The sequence below is a fragment of the Corylus avellana genome, chromosome 3 (genome assembly GCF_965113065.1).
Source record: "Corylus avellana chromosome 3, dhCorAvel1.hap1.2, whole genome shotgun sequence".
Taxonomy (NCBI): domain Eukaryota; kingdom Viridiplantae; phylum Streptophyta; class Magnoliopsida; order Fagales; family Betulaceae; genus Corylus; species Corylus avellana.
The window spans coordinates 15,622,464-15,636,974 of record NC_142492.1 but is presented as its reverse complement, the minus strand read 5'-3'; the positions used below and the strand labels follow the sequence as shown (position 1 = coordinate 15,636,974).

At 38.2% G+C, this 14,511-nt stretch overlaps 2 protein-coding genes across 2 annotated transcripts; both read left to right on the top strand.

The window, feature by feature from the left end:
• The first annotated feature begins 1,870 nt into the window (after positions 1-1,870).
• LOC148586849 (uncharacterized) lies at positions 1,871-2,503 on the top strand. The gene has a single exon (XM_088514366.1). It carries the CDS (start codon positions 1,871-1,873, stop codon positions 2,501-2,503), a length of 633 nt encoding a protein of 210 aa, XP_088370492.1.
• Positions 2,504-7,417: 4,914 nt separating this feature from the next.
• On the top strand, positions 7,418-12,921 carry LOC148586848 (uncharacterized). Its single transcript, XM_088514365.1, has 3 exons — positions 7,418-7,591; positions 11,817-12,410; positions 12,526-12,921. The coding sequence occupies exons 1-3, from the start codon at positions 7,418-7,420 to the stop codon at positions 12,919-12,921; spliced, it is 1,164 nt and encodes a 387-aa protein (XP_088370491.1).
• Positions 12,922-14,511: the final 1,590 nt, after the last annotated feature.

Sequence of the window (14,511 nt, the reverse complement as noted above, 5' to 3'; positions counted from 1 at the left end):
CTACAGGAGCTTCCAACGCACCAGTACCATCCAACCTAGCTGAGTTTATGAAGCAGATGACCGAGTCTATGAAAGCCCTAAAGAAGTAGATTGAAGACCTGGCCATGAGGCTCACGACTGCTAAAGGCCACAATAGCCGGAGGGAACAAGAGCGCGAGGAAAGGCGGGCAAAGAAGCGTGAAGAAAGGTGTGAGAAGGAAAGGCATGCAGAGATCCGCAAGGGAAAGTTGAATGCAGATTCGCATCGTGAAGAAGATGCGAGTTCAGTTCAAACCAGCCATCATACGACTGTCCAGAATGAGGAACATCGCGAGCAGGAGAACTCGAAGAGGTCTCAGCATACTAGGCCTGGACCGGAGCAACCTCGCCGAAACGACTACCATAATGGGCGGAATGAGGGCCAGATGAATGCTGACATAGAAGACCTTAAAAAGAAGTACGAAGAGCTAACTTGCAAGTTGGCTGCCAAAGAGGAGAAAAGCCCTGCTAGAGAGCTTATGGACAACACTGACTTGCCCTTCATCGATCGAGTATTGGGTTTCCCCTTGCCTGACAACTTCAAGATGCCTCGTGTCAAGGAGTTTGACGGTAACAGTGACCCTTCTGAACATATGGAAAGCATTCGCGCTCATTTTTCCCTTCACATATTTTCGGATGAAATTGCATGCAGAATCTTTCCCCTCACTTTGGAAGGAGTTGCCAAGGATTGGTTCGCCAGATTGCCCGCCAAATCGGTGGATAATTTCAAAGAACTTGGGTGCCTCTTCTTAAGCCAATTCCTGGCAACCCGGAAAAGGAAGAAGCACTCAGCTTGTTCACTATCCCTTCGTCAGGGAAAGGAAGAGAGCTTGAAGGATTTCATGCTCAGGTTTAATAAAGAGAAGCTGTTGGTGGAGAACCCAAGTGATCAAACGGTACTTTCTATATTATGGCATAGAGTCAGGCCAAATGGGCCTCTGATGGCTAAAGTGTCAAAGAGTTCGACCGAGATAACTCATCGCCAATTTATTAGTAAGACGGAGGAGTACATCAATCAGGAGGAAATGATTAAGGCTTTAATGAAAGGTCAGGAGGAAGAAGACCGAGAAAAGGAGGACATCAAGAAGGAGATACCTGCAACGTCCACTCCGAAAGAAGGGAAATTCCAAAAGAAAGTGGTGAAGAAGACTGTGCCATCCTTCCCGAAGATAGAGCCCCGGCGACGTGAAGATCGAAGGTTCACACCCTTGAATGTTGGGGTCAATGAAGTGTTTATAGAGATTAGAAGGGACCTAGCTTTTAGGTGGCCGAGTAAGTTGCGGGGTGATCCGAGGAAGCGAGATCGAACAAAGTTCTGTGAGTATCATAATGATCATGGGCATTTGGCGGAAGATTGTATAACCCTGTGGCAGGAGATCGAAACCTTCATTAGAAATGGAAGGCTGGTGAGATTCCTTGCAGGAGAGAGGAATCGAGATGCGGTTCACCAACAGCCCCTTCTGTTGGATGCAAACCTAGATGCAGGAGGACGAGAGCTGAGACGTGATTGGGAAGATGGTCCGAGAGAGGATCCGAGAGCCCCTCGGGAGCAAGGAGTGGTAGGCGAAATCCACACTATTTCCCGAGGAATAGCTGGTGAAGGACAATCCAACTCAGCCAGAAAGGCTTATGCGAGAAAAATGCAGACTGAAGAGGTCCTTACAGTGCAAAGACCTTCTAAGGTTGCAAGGAAGGATTCAATGACTCTTTCTTTCTCTGAAGAAGATGCTAGGGGAGGTAATGCAGCCACATGACAATCCACTAGTAGTAACAGTGACAATGGCCAACCCATCGAATTTTGGTGGACAATGGAAGTTCGGCCGATGTCCTGTATTGGCCGATCTTTAAGCAAATGGGTATCGATCGCGATAGGATCAAACCATTTAGTTCTCCCCTGGTCGGATTGGCAGGGGAGCAAGTCCAGCCGATTGGCCTTATTTCACTACCTGTAACAGCGGGGACGACACCCAAGCAGAAGACTGTAATGGTCGACTTCTTGGTCATTGACCGACTCGGTGCCTACAATGCCATCATAGGTCGTCCTGCTTTGAATAAGTTGAAGGCCTTAACTTCAACGTACCACTTGATGATGAAGTTCTCAACGGAGGAAAGAGTCAGAGAAGTAAGGGGGGATCAAACTCAGGCGAGAAGATGTTACAATACATCTCTCAAGAAGGCCTCGGACCCAACTCCTATTATAATTGGTACAGTAGGTGGTAAAGGTAGAAATGAGCCGAAGGGAGAGCCAGCCGAGCCATTAGAAGACGTGGTGGTTAGTGAAGGCAAAATTTTGAAGATTGGGACACAGATCAATCCCAGGGTCCGAGACGGTCTCGTCACCTTCCTTCGACGGAACTTGGAAGTTTTCGCATGGACCCATGAAGATATGCCAGGAATTAGTCCTAAAGACATTCTCCACCAACTCAATGTGGATCCGAGTGTGAAGCCAGTCAAGCAAAAGAGAAGGAAATTCGCTCCTGAATGAAATAAATAGCTGAAGAAGTAGAGAAGTTTCTCAAGGCTCGTTTCATTGAGGAAGTTTATTATCCCGATTGGTTAGCCAATGTAGTATTGGTCAAAAAATCCAATGGGAAGTGGAGGATGTGCGTGGATTTCACTGACCTCAATAAAGCTTGTCCAAAAGACAGCTTTCCATTACCCCGCATTGATGCATTGGTGGACTCGACAGCTGGGTACGGCTTACTCAGCTTGATGGACGCTTTCTCTAGCTATAACCAGATATACATGCATCCAGAAGATAATGATAAAACTGCATTCATAACTGACCGAGGCTTGTACTGCTACAAAGTCATACCCTTTGGTTTGAAGAATGCAGGGGCAACATATCAAAGGCTGGTTAACAAAACGTTCTGAGACCAGATCGGACGGAATATGGAGGTATATGTTGATGACATGTTAGTCAAAAGTGTGCTGCCGCAGAACCATACACTTGACTTGCAAAAGACGTTCGCAATCTTGAAGAAGTATGAGATGAAACTGAATCCCTTAAAATGTGCATTTGGAGTCTTGTCGGGGAAATTCCTCGGTTACATGGTGTCGAGCCGAGGAATAGAAGCTAACCCCGAGAAGATACAAGCTGTCTTAGATATGCAGTCCCCAAAAAATTTGAAACAGCTCCAGCAATTGACAGGAAGGATAGCGGCACTAAATCAGTTTATTTCACGATCGACCGATAAGTGTCTTCAATTTCTTAAAGTCTTGTGAAAGGCCTTTGAATGGACTGACGAATGTGAAGAGGCCTTCAGACAGCTAAAGAAGTATCTAATGAGTTCACCTTTGCTAAGCTAGACAATCCCTGGAGAAGTACTGTATCTGTACTTAGTTGTGTCTCCCACTGTAATATCCCCAGCCCGTTAAGGCTGAGTTTGCCACTTTCCTTCTTTTACGACAAAAACTTTTGCAAAGATCTATAAGGTCTATTAGAGTACTTGATTTTAAAGGATACGATCAATGTATAAAATATTCTTCAAGAGATTTTATTACAAGCGAAATTATGAAACATTAAACTTTAGTGCGGAACATCATATTATTACAATAACTAATATGAAAAGACTTTGAAAATTAATAATTATTCCCGCCCCCATTCCGGCCTCCTATTCCAGCATCCTTTCTACCTGAAAACAAGAAATAAAACTGAATGAGCCCAAAAGGGGCCTAGCAAGTAAAATCCACAACCATAAATAGTTTCACTCATTGTTCTCAGTTTTGAAAATCGTTTTCACAAATAAATATACATCCAACCATAATAATACATGTATGTACGGTTGCATCTCCCGTAACATATACGTACTATTACATTTAGTAATAGATCATCGTCATAAATCATCGTTATAAATCATCATCATAATGCATCATTATAAATCATCATTGAAAATCATCATAGTATATCATCATTGTAAATCATATTATCATTTTCTCATATTAGGGCCATGTACACTGTTACCCCTGTGTATGAGGGTTGCGGGTCCTTGTGACCATGGCACTGAACTGTGGCCTCAGCCATGCCCGACCGTCAATTAACTCTTTTCTTGGTACACTCAACGGTCATGTTGATGGAATACCACCTTCTGGCATAGCCTCCTTCAGTGGTTTCGCCTCCATTCGAGTATCGGTACCGAACTCCTCTCATCCTTACTTATCTTGGGGCCAAAAATACTCTCCTCCATACATGTGCCCTCATTTCATAAACATTTAACTCATTTCTTGTACTTCTCTTTGTACTTCTTTTGATGCACCTTAGGGCAACATGTAGGAGGGTTTGTCATCATTCTTCTTTCTTATAATCATCATCATTTCTCAACTTTCTTTTCTTAAAGAAACTTTTCCAAATATAAACCTGTTGTGCTTAGAAAGCATTTAAATAAATAGAAACTTTCTAAATAATTCTTTTAGAAATCCTTCATGCATGCAACATATCTCAGTGACAGGTAAATAAAATAATCATTTACAATTTGATACAAGAATGAATAAATAGCATGACATGAAGTACTTTTAGAAGGTTAGTGAATTTACTTACCTCTAGACTGAAGCTATGAGCAGTCTTTAAACTGCTAATTAATCATCTTGAAAAAAATATCTTGTTGTTCCACTCTGTTTATTCACAACTAAATTAATAACAATTCACGAAAATCAATTAACTCCAGTCTACTCCTTTAGGAAAGTTAACCCATTAAAATCCAATTCAAAACATCTTATAATTTAACCCAAAAATAGAGAATCAACTCCCAACACTAATTCAAAATTCTCAAGAGTGAAACTACCCAATATCATCCTGATTAAATCAAAAAGGTTCTCATCTAAGACCCATTACTCAACTTAAAATCAAATACCCAAAGCTAGAGGAAGAAGAATTTTACCTTTGAAGAACCCATTTTATTATTCTGCAAATTTCTCTTTTGGCCATCCTCTAAATCTCTGTTTTTCCCCCCTCAGCATTTCACCCGCTTTCTCTTTCTCATGCTTCTCTATCCATCTCTCACTCTATCGCAACTTTCTTTCTTTCTCCCCTGTCTTCTCTTTCTTACATCCGTAAAGCTCCCTCTCTCTATCTAGCTCTCTCTCTCTCTTTCTCACGTATATTCTATGATTATGCAATATGTTGAGCAGGGGAGAGGAATTAAATATGCAAAATAAAGTAAGATGGAATGAAGAAAGAAGAAAGAAGAAAGGAAAAATTAAATAAAGGAAAGGTAGGTGTGTTGTCGGCAAGAGTGGGTTGGTGGAAATAAAGAAAAGAAATATAATATAACTTAAATGGTAAAGAAGAAAGAATATGCGTGATTGAAGGGAGGAAAGAGAAAAGTAAAGGAAAAGAGTGTTGGTAAAGTCAAAAATGGACAAAGAAGAAAAGTGGACTAATTTGGGTACAGATTTTCCGAAATCTGACCCATCATAATCTGTCTAATGTCCTTATTTAATTAGTCACCAAAAATTATAATCATACTCCAAAATATATTAATCAATCTTCAATTATTATATCTCTTTAATCACCCAATAAAATAATCAGATATAAATCAATATCATATGATCTAATAAATTCCTCAAGATGAAATATCATTACTTAATTATTATAGAAAAATAAATATCTAAAATAAGACTTTTAAGATCTGGGGCGCTACAATCTTCCCTTCTTATTGAAATTTCGTCCTCGAAATTAAAGCCTATAATATTATCGTCCAATCTTCAAACTGAGCGATTCAGATATAAAATATTCCTTGCAATCATTCATCAGAGCCTACTCTTCAATATTCACTTTTATCATGTTGAAATTTCATCACCTTCTTCTAAGAGTAAATTTTTTTCTCACGTTCTAAAGTTTCGATTTCTGCAATCGTTCATCAGTTCACACTAAAATCTTACCTAAAAATCTTTTCCATTTTTTTTTTCAACTTCAATAATAACAATTGAATTATTCATCTCCCTATATAAGACAGTCTACAGTCAAGGTTTAAACATCAAGTTAAATAAAACGTCATGTGATCATTACCATACCTCCAAACATCATAGTCCTCCTTGCAAGTCCGCAATAATTTTCTCGATCTAATTTAATCAATCTTACCAGAAAGGTGTAAAAATCATCTCTACCTATATTTTCCTCCGTATCTCAGTATTCGAAATATTAATATGATGCTCTAATAATTATTAACTTCTCACCATCATAAATCTGTAAAAGTAAATAGCACCATCATTCTATAGTTTATATCTCCTAAAAACATCATTACACGAATATACCTTAGAAGTGACATCATAATTTGATTCATTTTAAATACACAATCGTTTCTATTTTCTCATCTCAAATCTTGCGTCGGTGTTACAATATCAGCAAAATCTTTCTGTACTACATCTTTACTTGATAACTCATAACTCAGCAACAGAAACTTGTAATTATTAGTCCAACTCAATTGAAATGTAAGATTCTCATCCATTCTTGACTAATACATGTTGTGCCTTGCTACGCTCTAGAAATTAAATTGATCAACAAGCAAAGCAAGATATGGGTAAGTTTCCAAGCTGGAAGTTCCAAAGTACACATGCTAAAATCTCTCTCTCTTGGGTCTTGCAAGGTCAAGAAGAGAAAAAGAGAAACAAATGGTCCTGTTGTTTTCCAGAAAAGAAGATTTGATAAGCATTTCAGGACCTGATGTGCATGTGACTCCTTCTGAGACTTTCAAAATACCCACATCGGATGCTCTCTCTCCTCTGTCATGTATGAAGACTTGAAGAAAAGAGAGATATTTAGCCTGAGAAGCATGATCAGGATAATCTTGCTTCATCAGGACATGATCAACGATAATCTTGCTTCAATGGTTTACCACTGAGAGTAAAAGGTGTTGGGTTTGTGAATCATGTTGTGATGCTGCATTTTTCTCTTGAGGATACACTCAACTAGGAGAAAAGTTGAGCTTTCATTGTATGGAAGGCTATTAGCAGAAGATCTCAGGTGAAGGCGTATGATCAGAAGGCATGTGTTGCAATGGAGAAAGAGGTGTGAATTTATATGAAGGGTTTTCTGGATAATGAACGAGCGCGTGTGGTGCGCGTTGGCATGACAATTCATTCGGTTGCCCACGCATGGTATTCAAAGTCGTTGAGTGAACAGTAGGTTTGAAAAATGAGCTCAGTCGAATTTATGACAGGAGACCAGATCCTACTTCCACGGGATCTTTTGACAAAAATTTCCATCGCGGCCCGAGGTCGCCTAACGCTTTGTTGTTTATTGTTTATTTCACCTGAAGTAAAAAAATTTTAAAGCCACTTGTCTGCTGCTTCCAGAAACTTCAAAAAAAATCTCTTCATTTTATGACGCTCAGTCCATTCTCAGTACTTCATCTCTCCCAAATTCTTCGTATTCTCAACTATCTTCCTTACTTTCCTAAATATGGCAGCATCATCGTCATCCGTTAACAACATCAATTTGAATGCTGCTCCTGCAGCACAACCCATTGTTATTCCTAACGTGCAACCGGATGTGCTTGCTGTTCCCCCTAAAGTGCCTGCTATTCATCCTGTCGTACCTATTGCACACCCTAATGAACCTGCTACATATCCTGATGTATGGCAGCCAACTTTTGCCGTTGACAATCGTCCTATCACTATTCACGATTCTGTCATGCTTCACGATTCTATTGCTGTAACGGTGGCCAAAGGTTTCGTAATTCCACGGATCAGACATTGTTAGCTGATAGATCGGATACTGATGCTATTAATGATTCATTGGCGTTCAGTATCCAAGATGCTGCTTCAGTTTTTGACATGGCACGACGTTTGAGTACCAGAGTTGATGAGCTGAAAGTCTTAAGAAAACAAATTGGGGTCATATAGCGACTACTCAAATACTACAAACGAAGACACGTGGATTTGAAGCAGGAGAATACTCAGCTAAAAAAGATGGTGTTATCTTATGCGGAATACATGGGACCAAAGATGCTAGAAATGGAGAAGAATACCGAACGTCTCCAGCGACAGTACAATAAAGTTTGGGTCGATTTCCAGGGGTGTAGCAAGTCTTTCCGCACAGGCTCTAGTCGGGTACCTCATTATAACTAAATATTCTCTTTGATAATTTAATTATATAAATATATGCGATTCTGCTCACACTAGGTTTTCTCTGTGCAGAAATAATATTCCCAGAGCAGCTCTGAGGAATCATCTGCTCATCATTACTACATGTCTCTTTATGCAGTAAATTTTTTTTTTTTTTACCAAGGACACTGGTGTGTAATATTATAAGAAGCTTGTTTTCCAACCATTTCTTTTCGTAATCATCCAGTACTTATTCAATATTCATTATGTAATCATTCTGTCATTGTAATAACTTCCTTTAAACAAACAATTTATTTAACAAGTTAATCACTTCAATAAAACATCTAAGTATGCACCATCACATGTTATCAACCTCTAAAATACATGAATATCATTGAACATATATCTTATAAAGGAAATTTAGATCATATCACTATATTATATTGTCTTTCAACTCTTACCTTTATGCTTCAAAATACCTCAAGAATAATAATCCATCATCTTTTCCTCATGAAAGAAAATTATATCAAAAGCTTTGGTATATAACTAAAATTCTCATAACACAATACTTACTAATGCCTCAAAATTTAAATATTATCCACAACCTAAGAGCACCAATTTGTCCTCAAAACCTTAAGCGTCACTTCAACATAGTTTACCTTAATTACAGAAAACCTAACACCTCAAATTCTAAGAATCACCTCAAAGATTTCAAGAATTGTTCCTTAAAGTCATCACAATCATTTGAAAATATCAAAATCCTTAAACCACAAATGTAAATATCAAAATATCTTATATATTCTAGGGTATACCTTATTTCATTTGTCCTTGCAATACTTAGGCAATCACTTCATGTCACTACGTAAAGCCCTATTCATCAATCCATATATTACAACATTAATCATAGTGCCATTATTGTCATCAACTAAACCTTAGCCATTACCAAAAACTCATATAAACTCTTATACCATTAATTCAGTTCAAGAATCTTTTCACAACCGACATCCATAAGACCATTCGTTACCAAGTCACTTACAGAATTTATCTCACAACCTAAATCCATAAAACCATCATACAATTTTTTTTTTTTTTTTTTTTTTTTAAAGTCATGATCAATAATCTATTTCAAATCCTCGAGACACCTTAAAATATACTCTTATTGATCGATACTCAAGAAAATTGCCGCAAATCCAAATGGGCAGATACTATAGATCACAACCTATTTATAAAAGAAAATCCATCTTCGTCATTGATCACAATAATAAAATCCTCCAAATTAATCACACTAAGATGATTTTTAACCAAAAATTAACCATTAGAAAATGCTCATGCATCATATATTAGAGACCACAAAAAAAATACACACTCTACTTGGCCGGAATGTGGCTTCCCATTAACCCCAATCTATATATATATATATATATATATATATATATATTATTATTTTTTTTGTGAAAAGTCTGCCAGAACCTTATAACCTTTGCTCTGATACCAAAATTGTAACATCCCCAGCCCGTTAAGGCTGAGTTTGCCACTCTCCTTCTTTCACAACAAAAACTTTTGCAAAAATCTATAAGGTCTATCAGAGTACTTGATTTTAAAGGATACGATCAATGTATAAAACATTCTTCAAGAGATTTTATTACAAGCGAAATTATGAAACATTAAACTTTAGTGCGGAACATCATATTATTACAATAACTAATATGAAAAGACTTTGAAAATTAATAATTATTCCCGCCCCCATTCCAGCCTCATATTCCAGCGTCATTTCTACCTGAAAACAAGAAATAAAACTGAATGAGCCCAAAAGGGGCCCAACAACTAAAATCCACAACCATAAATAGTTTCACTCCTTGTTCTCAGTTTTGAAAATCGTTTTCACAAATAAATATACATCCAGCCATAATAATACATGTATGTACGGTTGCATCTCCCGTAGCATATACGTACTATTACATCTAGTAATAGATCATCGTCATAAATCATCATTATAAATCATCATCATAATGCATCATTATAAATCATCATTGAAAATCATCATAGTATATCATCATTGTAAATCATATTATCATTTTCTCATATTAGGGCCCATGTACACTGTTACCCCTGTGTATGAGGGTTGCAGGTCCTTGTGACCATGGCACTGAACTGTGGCCTCAGCCATACCCGACCGTCAATTAACTCTTTTCTTGGTGCACTCAACGGTCATGTTGATGGAATACCACCTTCTGGCATAGCCTCCTTCAGTGGTTTCGCCTCCATCCGAGTATCGGTACTGAACTCCTCTCATCCTTACTTATCTTGGAGCCAAAAATACTCTCCTCCATACATGTGTCCTCATTTCATAAACATTTAACTCATTTCTTGTACTTCTCTTTGTACTTCTTTTGATGCATCTTAGGGTAACATGTAGGAGGGTTTGACATCATTCTTCTTTCTTATAATCATCATCATTTCTCAACTTTCTTTTCTTACAATGGAAACTTTTCCAAATATAAACCTGTTGTGCTTAGAAAGCATTTAAATAAATAGAAACTTTCTAAATAATTCTTTTAGAAATCCTTCATGCATGCAACATATCTCCGTGACAGGTAAATAAAATAATCATTTACAGTTTGATACAAGAATGAATAAATAGCATGACATGAAGTACTTTTAGAAGGTTAGTGAATTTACTTACCTCTAGACTGAAGCTATGAGCAGTCTTTAAACTGCTAATTAATCATCTTGAAAAAAATATCTTGTTGTTCCACTCTGTTTATTCACAACTAAATTAATAACAATTCACGAAAATCAATTAACTCCAGTCTACTCCTTTAAGGAAGTTAACCCATTAAAATCCAATTCAAAACATCTTATAATTTAACCCAAAAATAGAGAATCAACTCCCAACACTAATTCAAAATTCTCAAGAGTGAAACTACCCAATATCATCCTGATTAAATCAAAAAGGTTCTCATCTAAGACCCATTACTCAACTTAAAATCAAATACCCAAAGCTAGAGGAAGAAGAATTTTACCTTTGAAGAACCCATTTTATTATTCTGCAAATTTCTCTTTTGGCCATCCTCTAAATCTCTGTTTTTCCCCTCTCAGCATTTCACCCGCTTTCTCTTTCTCATGCTTCTCTATCCATCTCTCACTCTATCGCAACTTTCTTTCTTTCTCCCCTGTCTTCTCTTTCTTACATCCGTAAAGCTCCCTCTCTCTATCTAGCTCTCTCTCTCTCTTTCTCACGTATATTCTATGATTATGCAATATGTTGAGCAGGGGAGAGGAATTAAATATGCAAAATAAAGTAAGATGGAATGAAGAAAGAAGAAAGGAAAAATTAAATAAAGGAAAGGTAGGTGTGTTGTCGGCAAGAGTGGGTTGGTGGAAATAAAGAAAAGAAATATAATATAACTTAAATGGTAAAGAAGAAAGAATATGCGTGATTGAAGGGAGGAGAGAAAAAAGTAAAGGAAAAGAGTGTTGGTAAAGTCAAAAATGGACAAAGAAGAAAAGTGGACTAATTTGGGTACAGATTTTCTGAAATCTGACCCATCATAATATGTCTAATGTCCTTATTTAATCAGTCGCCAAAAATTATAATCATACTCCAAAATATATTAATCAATCTTCAATTATTATATCTCTTCAATCACCCAATAAAATAATCAGATATAAATCAATATCATATGATCTAATAAATTTCTCAAGATTAAATATCATTACTTAATTATTATAAAAAAATAAATATCTAAAATAAGACTTTTAAGATCTGGGGCGCTACACCCACGGCTGTCAGTGCAGCACTAATCCGAAAAGAAGAAGGAATTCGAAGGCCTGTGTACTTCATCAACAGAGCTTTAAGGGGTGCTGATGAAAGATACCCTCAGGTGGAGAAACTAGCTTTTGCCTTGATTATAGCATCCAGAAAACTCCGACCCTACTTTCAAGCTCATACTGCAAGGGTATTGACCGAGTACCCTTTGAAGAAGGTGTTAAGAAAGCTAGATCTATCAGGAAGATTAGCTACCTGGGCAATTGATCTGGGAGAATTTGATGTTGAGTTTCTCCCTCGAAATTCTCTCAAAGGTCAAGAGCTGGCTGATTTTCTGGCAAAATTCACTAATTTGCTGGATGTGACCAGTTGGCCGAGTGATGAGACATGGGTAATTTATGTAGATGGATTGTCTACGAAGAAGCACGGTGGAGCTGGAATAGTGATGATTACTCCAGATGGGGAAAAGCTATGCAGTTCTTTGAAGTTGAAATTTAAAACTACGAATAACGAGGCCGAGTATGAGATAGTTCTGGCAGGACTCGGTTTAGCTAGTGAAATGGGTGCTAAATTCGTGGAAGTACGAAGTGATTCCCAAGTCGTCGTCGGTCATATTTGAGGTGAATTCGAAGCCAAGGGAGAAAAGATGAAGTTATACTTGTCTAAAGTACAAGAAATGCAAAATTGATTTAAAGGGGTTCAGTATTGTAAAAATTCTGAGGCCAGAGATTGAAAGAGTAGATAGATTGGCCCGAATAGTCTCGATAGGGAATGGGGAGATTGAAGACGAGACACCCATCCAAATTCTTCCACAGTCATCCATTACCGAGATGGTTTTGGTCTCGACAACCGAGACCGTACCCGATTGGCAACTAGAAATCGTGGAATACCTGGAAAAAGGAGTCCTCCCTCTAGATCGAAAGTCGGTTATTCAGTTGAAAATAAGAGTTGGAAGGTTTACAATGGTAAATGGAATTCTTTACAAAAGGGGTTTCATGTTACCACTCCTCAAATGTGTCTTAAAAGAAGAAGGAAATTATATTCTCAGAGAAATCCATGAAGGGATTTGCGGAAACCATTATGGAGCTTGAATACTGGCGCACAAAGCCGTCCGAGCGGGTTTCTTTGGCCCAACATGAATTGGAACTCAGCAAAATAAGTCAGAAATTGTGACAAATGCCAGAGATTCGCTAATATCACTCACCAATCTCCTGAAGACCTGAGTGCAATTTCTTCACCCTGACCCTTCTCACAATGGGGGGTAGATATAGTGGGACCATTGGCAAAGGTTGAAGCCTTAGTAAATATCACAACTAAGGCAATAGAATGGTTTTTATGGAAGAATGTCATATGCTGGTACGGAATTCCCCATGCATTCATCACGGATAATGGCAAGCAGTTCGACTGCGACTCATTGTAAGATTGGTGTGCCCAGCTCCGGGTAAGGAACTATTACTCATCCCCAGGGCATCCCCAGGCTAACGAGCAAGTAGAGGCCACCAGCAAAACGATTTTTAAAATCTTGAAGAAAAAACTCGATGATCACAAAGGAGAATGGGCGGAAGATCTTCCAGAAGTTTTGTGGGCATACCGGATAACCAAAAGAACTCCAACCGAGGAGACACCATTTGCCTTGGCATTCAGAACCGAGGTGGTCATTCCAACCGAAGTAGGCTCGGGCAGCTATCGTGTAGAGATCTTCTAGCCGGGGACCAACAACGAGAGCTTATAGCTGAACCTGGACTTGCTACAAGAGAAGCGGGATCTAGCCTAAGTGACTATGTCAGCATACCAGGCAAGACTGACTCGGTATTTTAACAGGAAGGTCAAACCTCGAAGCTTCAAAGTTGGGGATATGGTCTTACGTAGAATCACACTGGCAACCAAGGACCCAACTGAGGGAAAACTAGCTCCTAATTGAGAAGGACCCTATAGGATAATTGAGTGCAACAGGGCAGGAGCGTACCATTTGGAGGATTCCAGAGGTACAGCTCTTCCGAGACCTTGGAATGCTGAGCACCTCAAAAATTACTATGTCTAAAATGCTGTAATATGTGGTTTCTTTGTTATTTCATTATTTTCATTTCAATGAATAAAGTATCTCAGAGTCAAACAGCATACAAAGTTCATAAGTACAAATTAAAATGTTCTATGAGTCTCGGAACATATAGCTGAAAAGGCTTTTCCGAGCCCTAAAGAGATGCAACCGAAAGAAGCTCTCTTAACATAACCTAGAGGTCAAAAACCTAAAGAACTCCTGGAGACCTAACTCGAGGTAGCATAACTATGGTTAAGTTTGAGGTTAAGTCAGAAAACCTAAGAAATTTCCCGAGACCTAACTCAGAGAAGCATAACTAAAGCATAACTATGGTTAAGTCTAAAACCTAGAAATCTTCCCGAGACCAAACTCGAAAAACATAATTATGGGTTCTTTCAAACTACCTTAACCAACAGGCAAACATCAAAAGGTTATTATTCTGAGGGCTGATGTTAGACTTACGTTATTCTTCCAAACTGTTAAACACGAAAAGTATATACAGAAACTCATTTCATGAAGAGAATTGAGATATACTCAAAAAATCCTTAAAAGGTTTTACATCATCAATCTTTGGAGGCAAAAGTAAGAGCAACATCAGAGGCCTTAGTAGATGTGGACTCGGCGGTATCGGCCTCAGCAGATT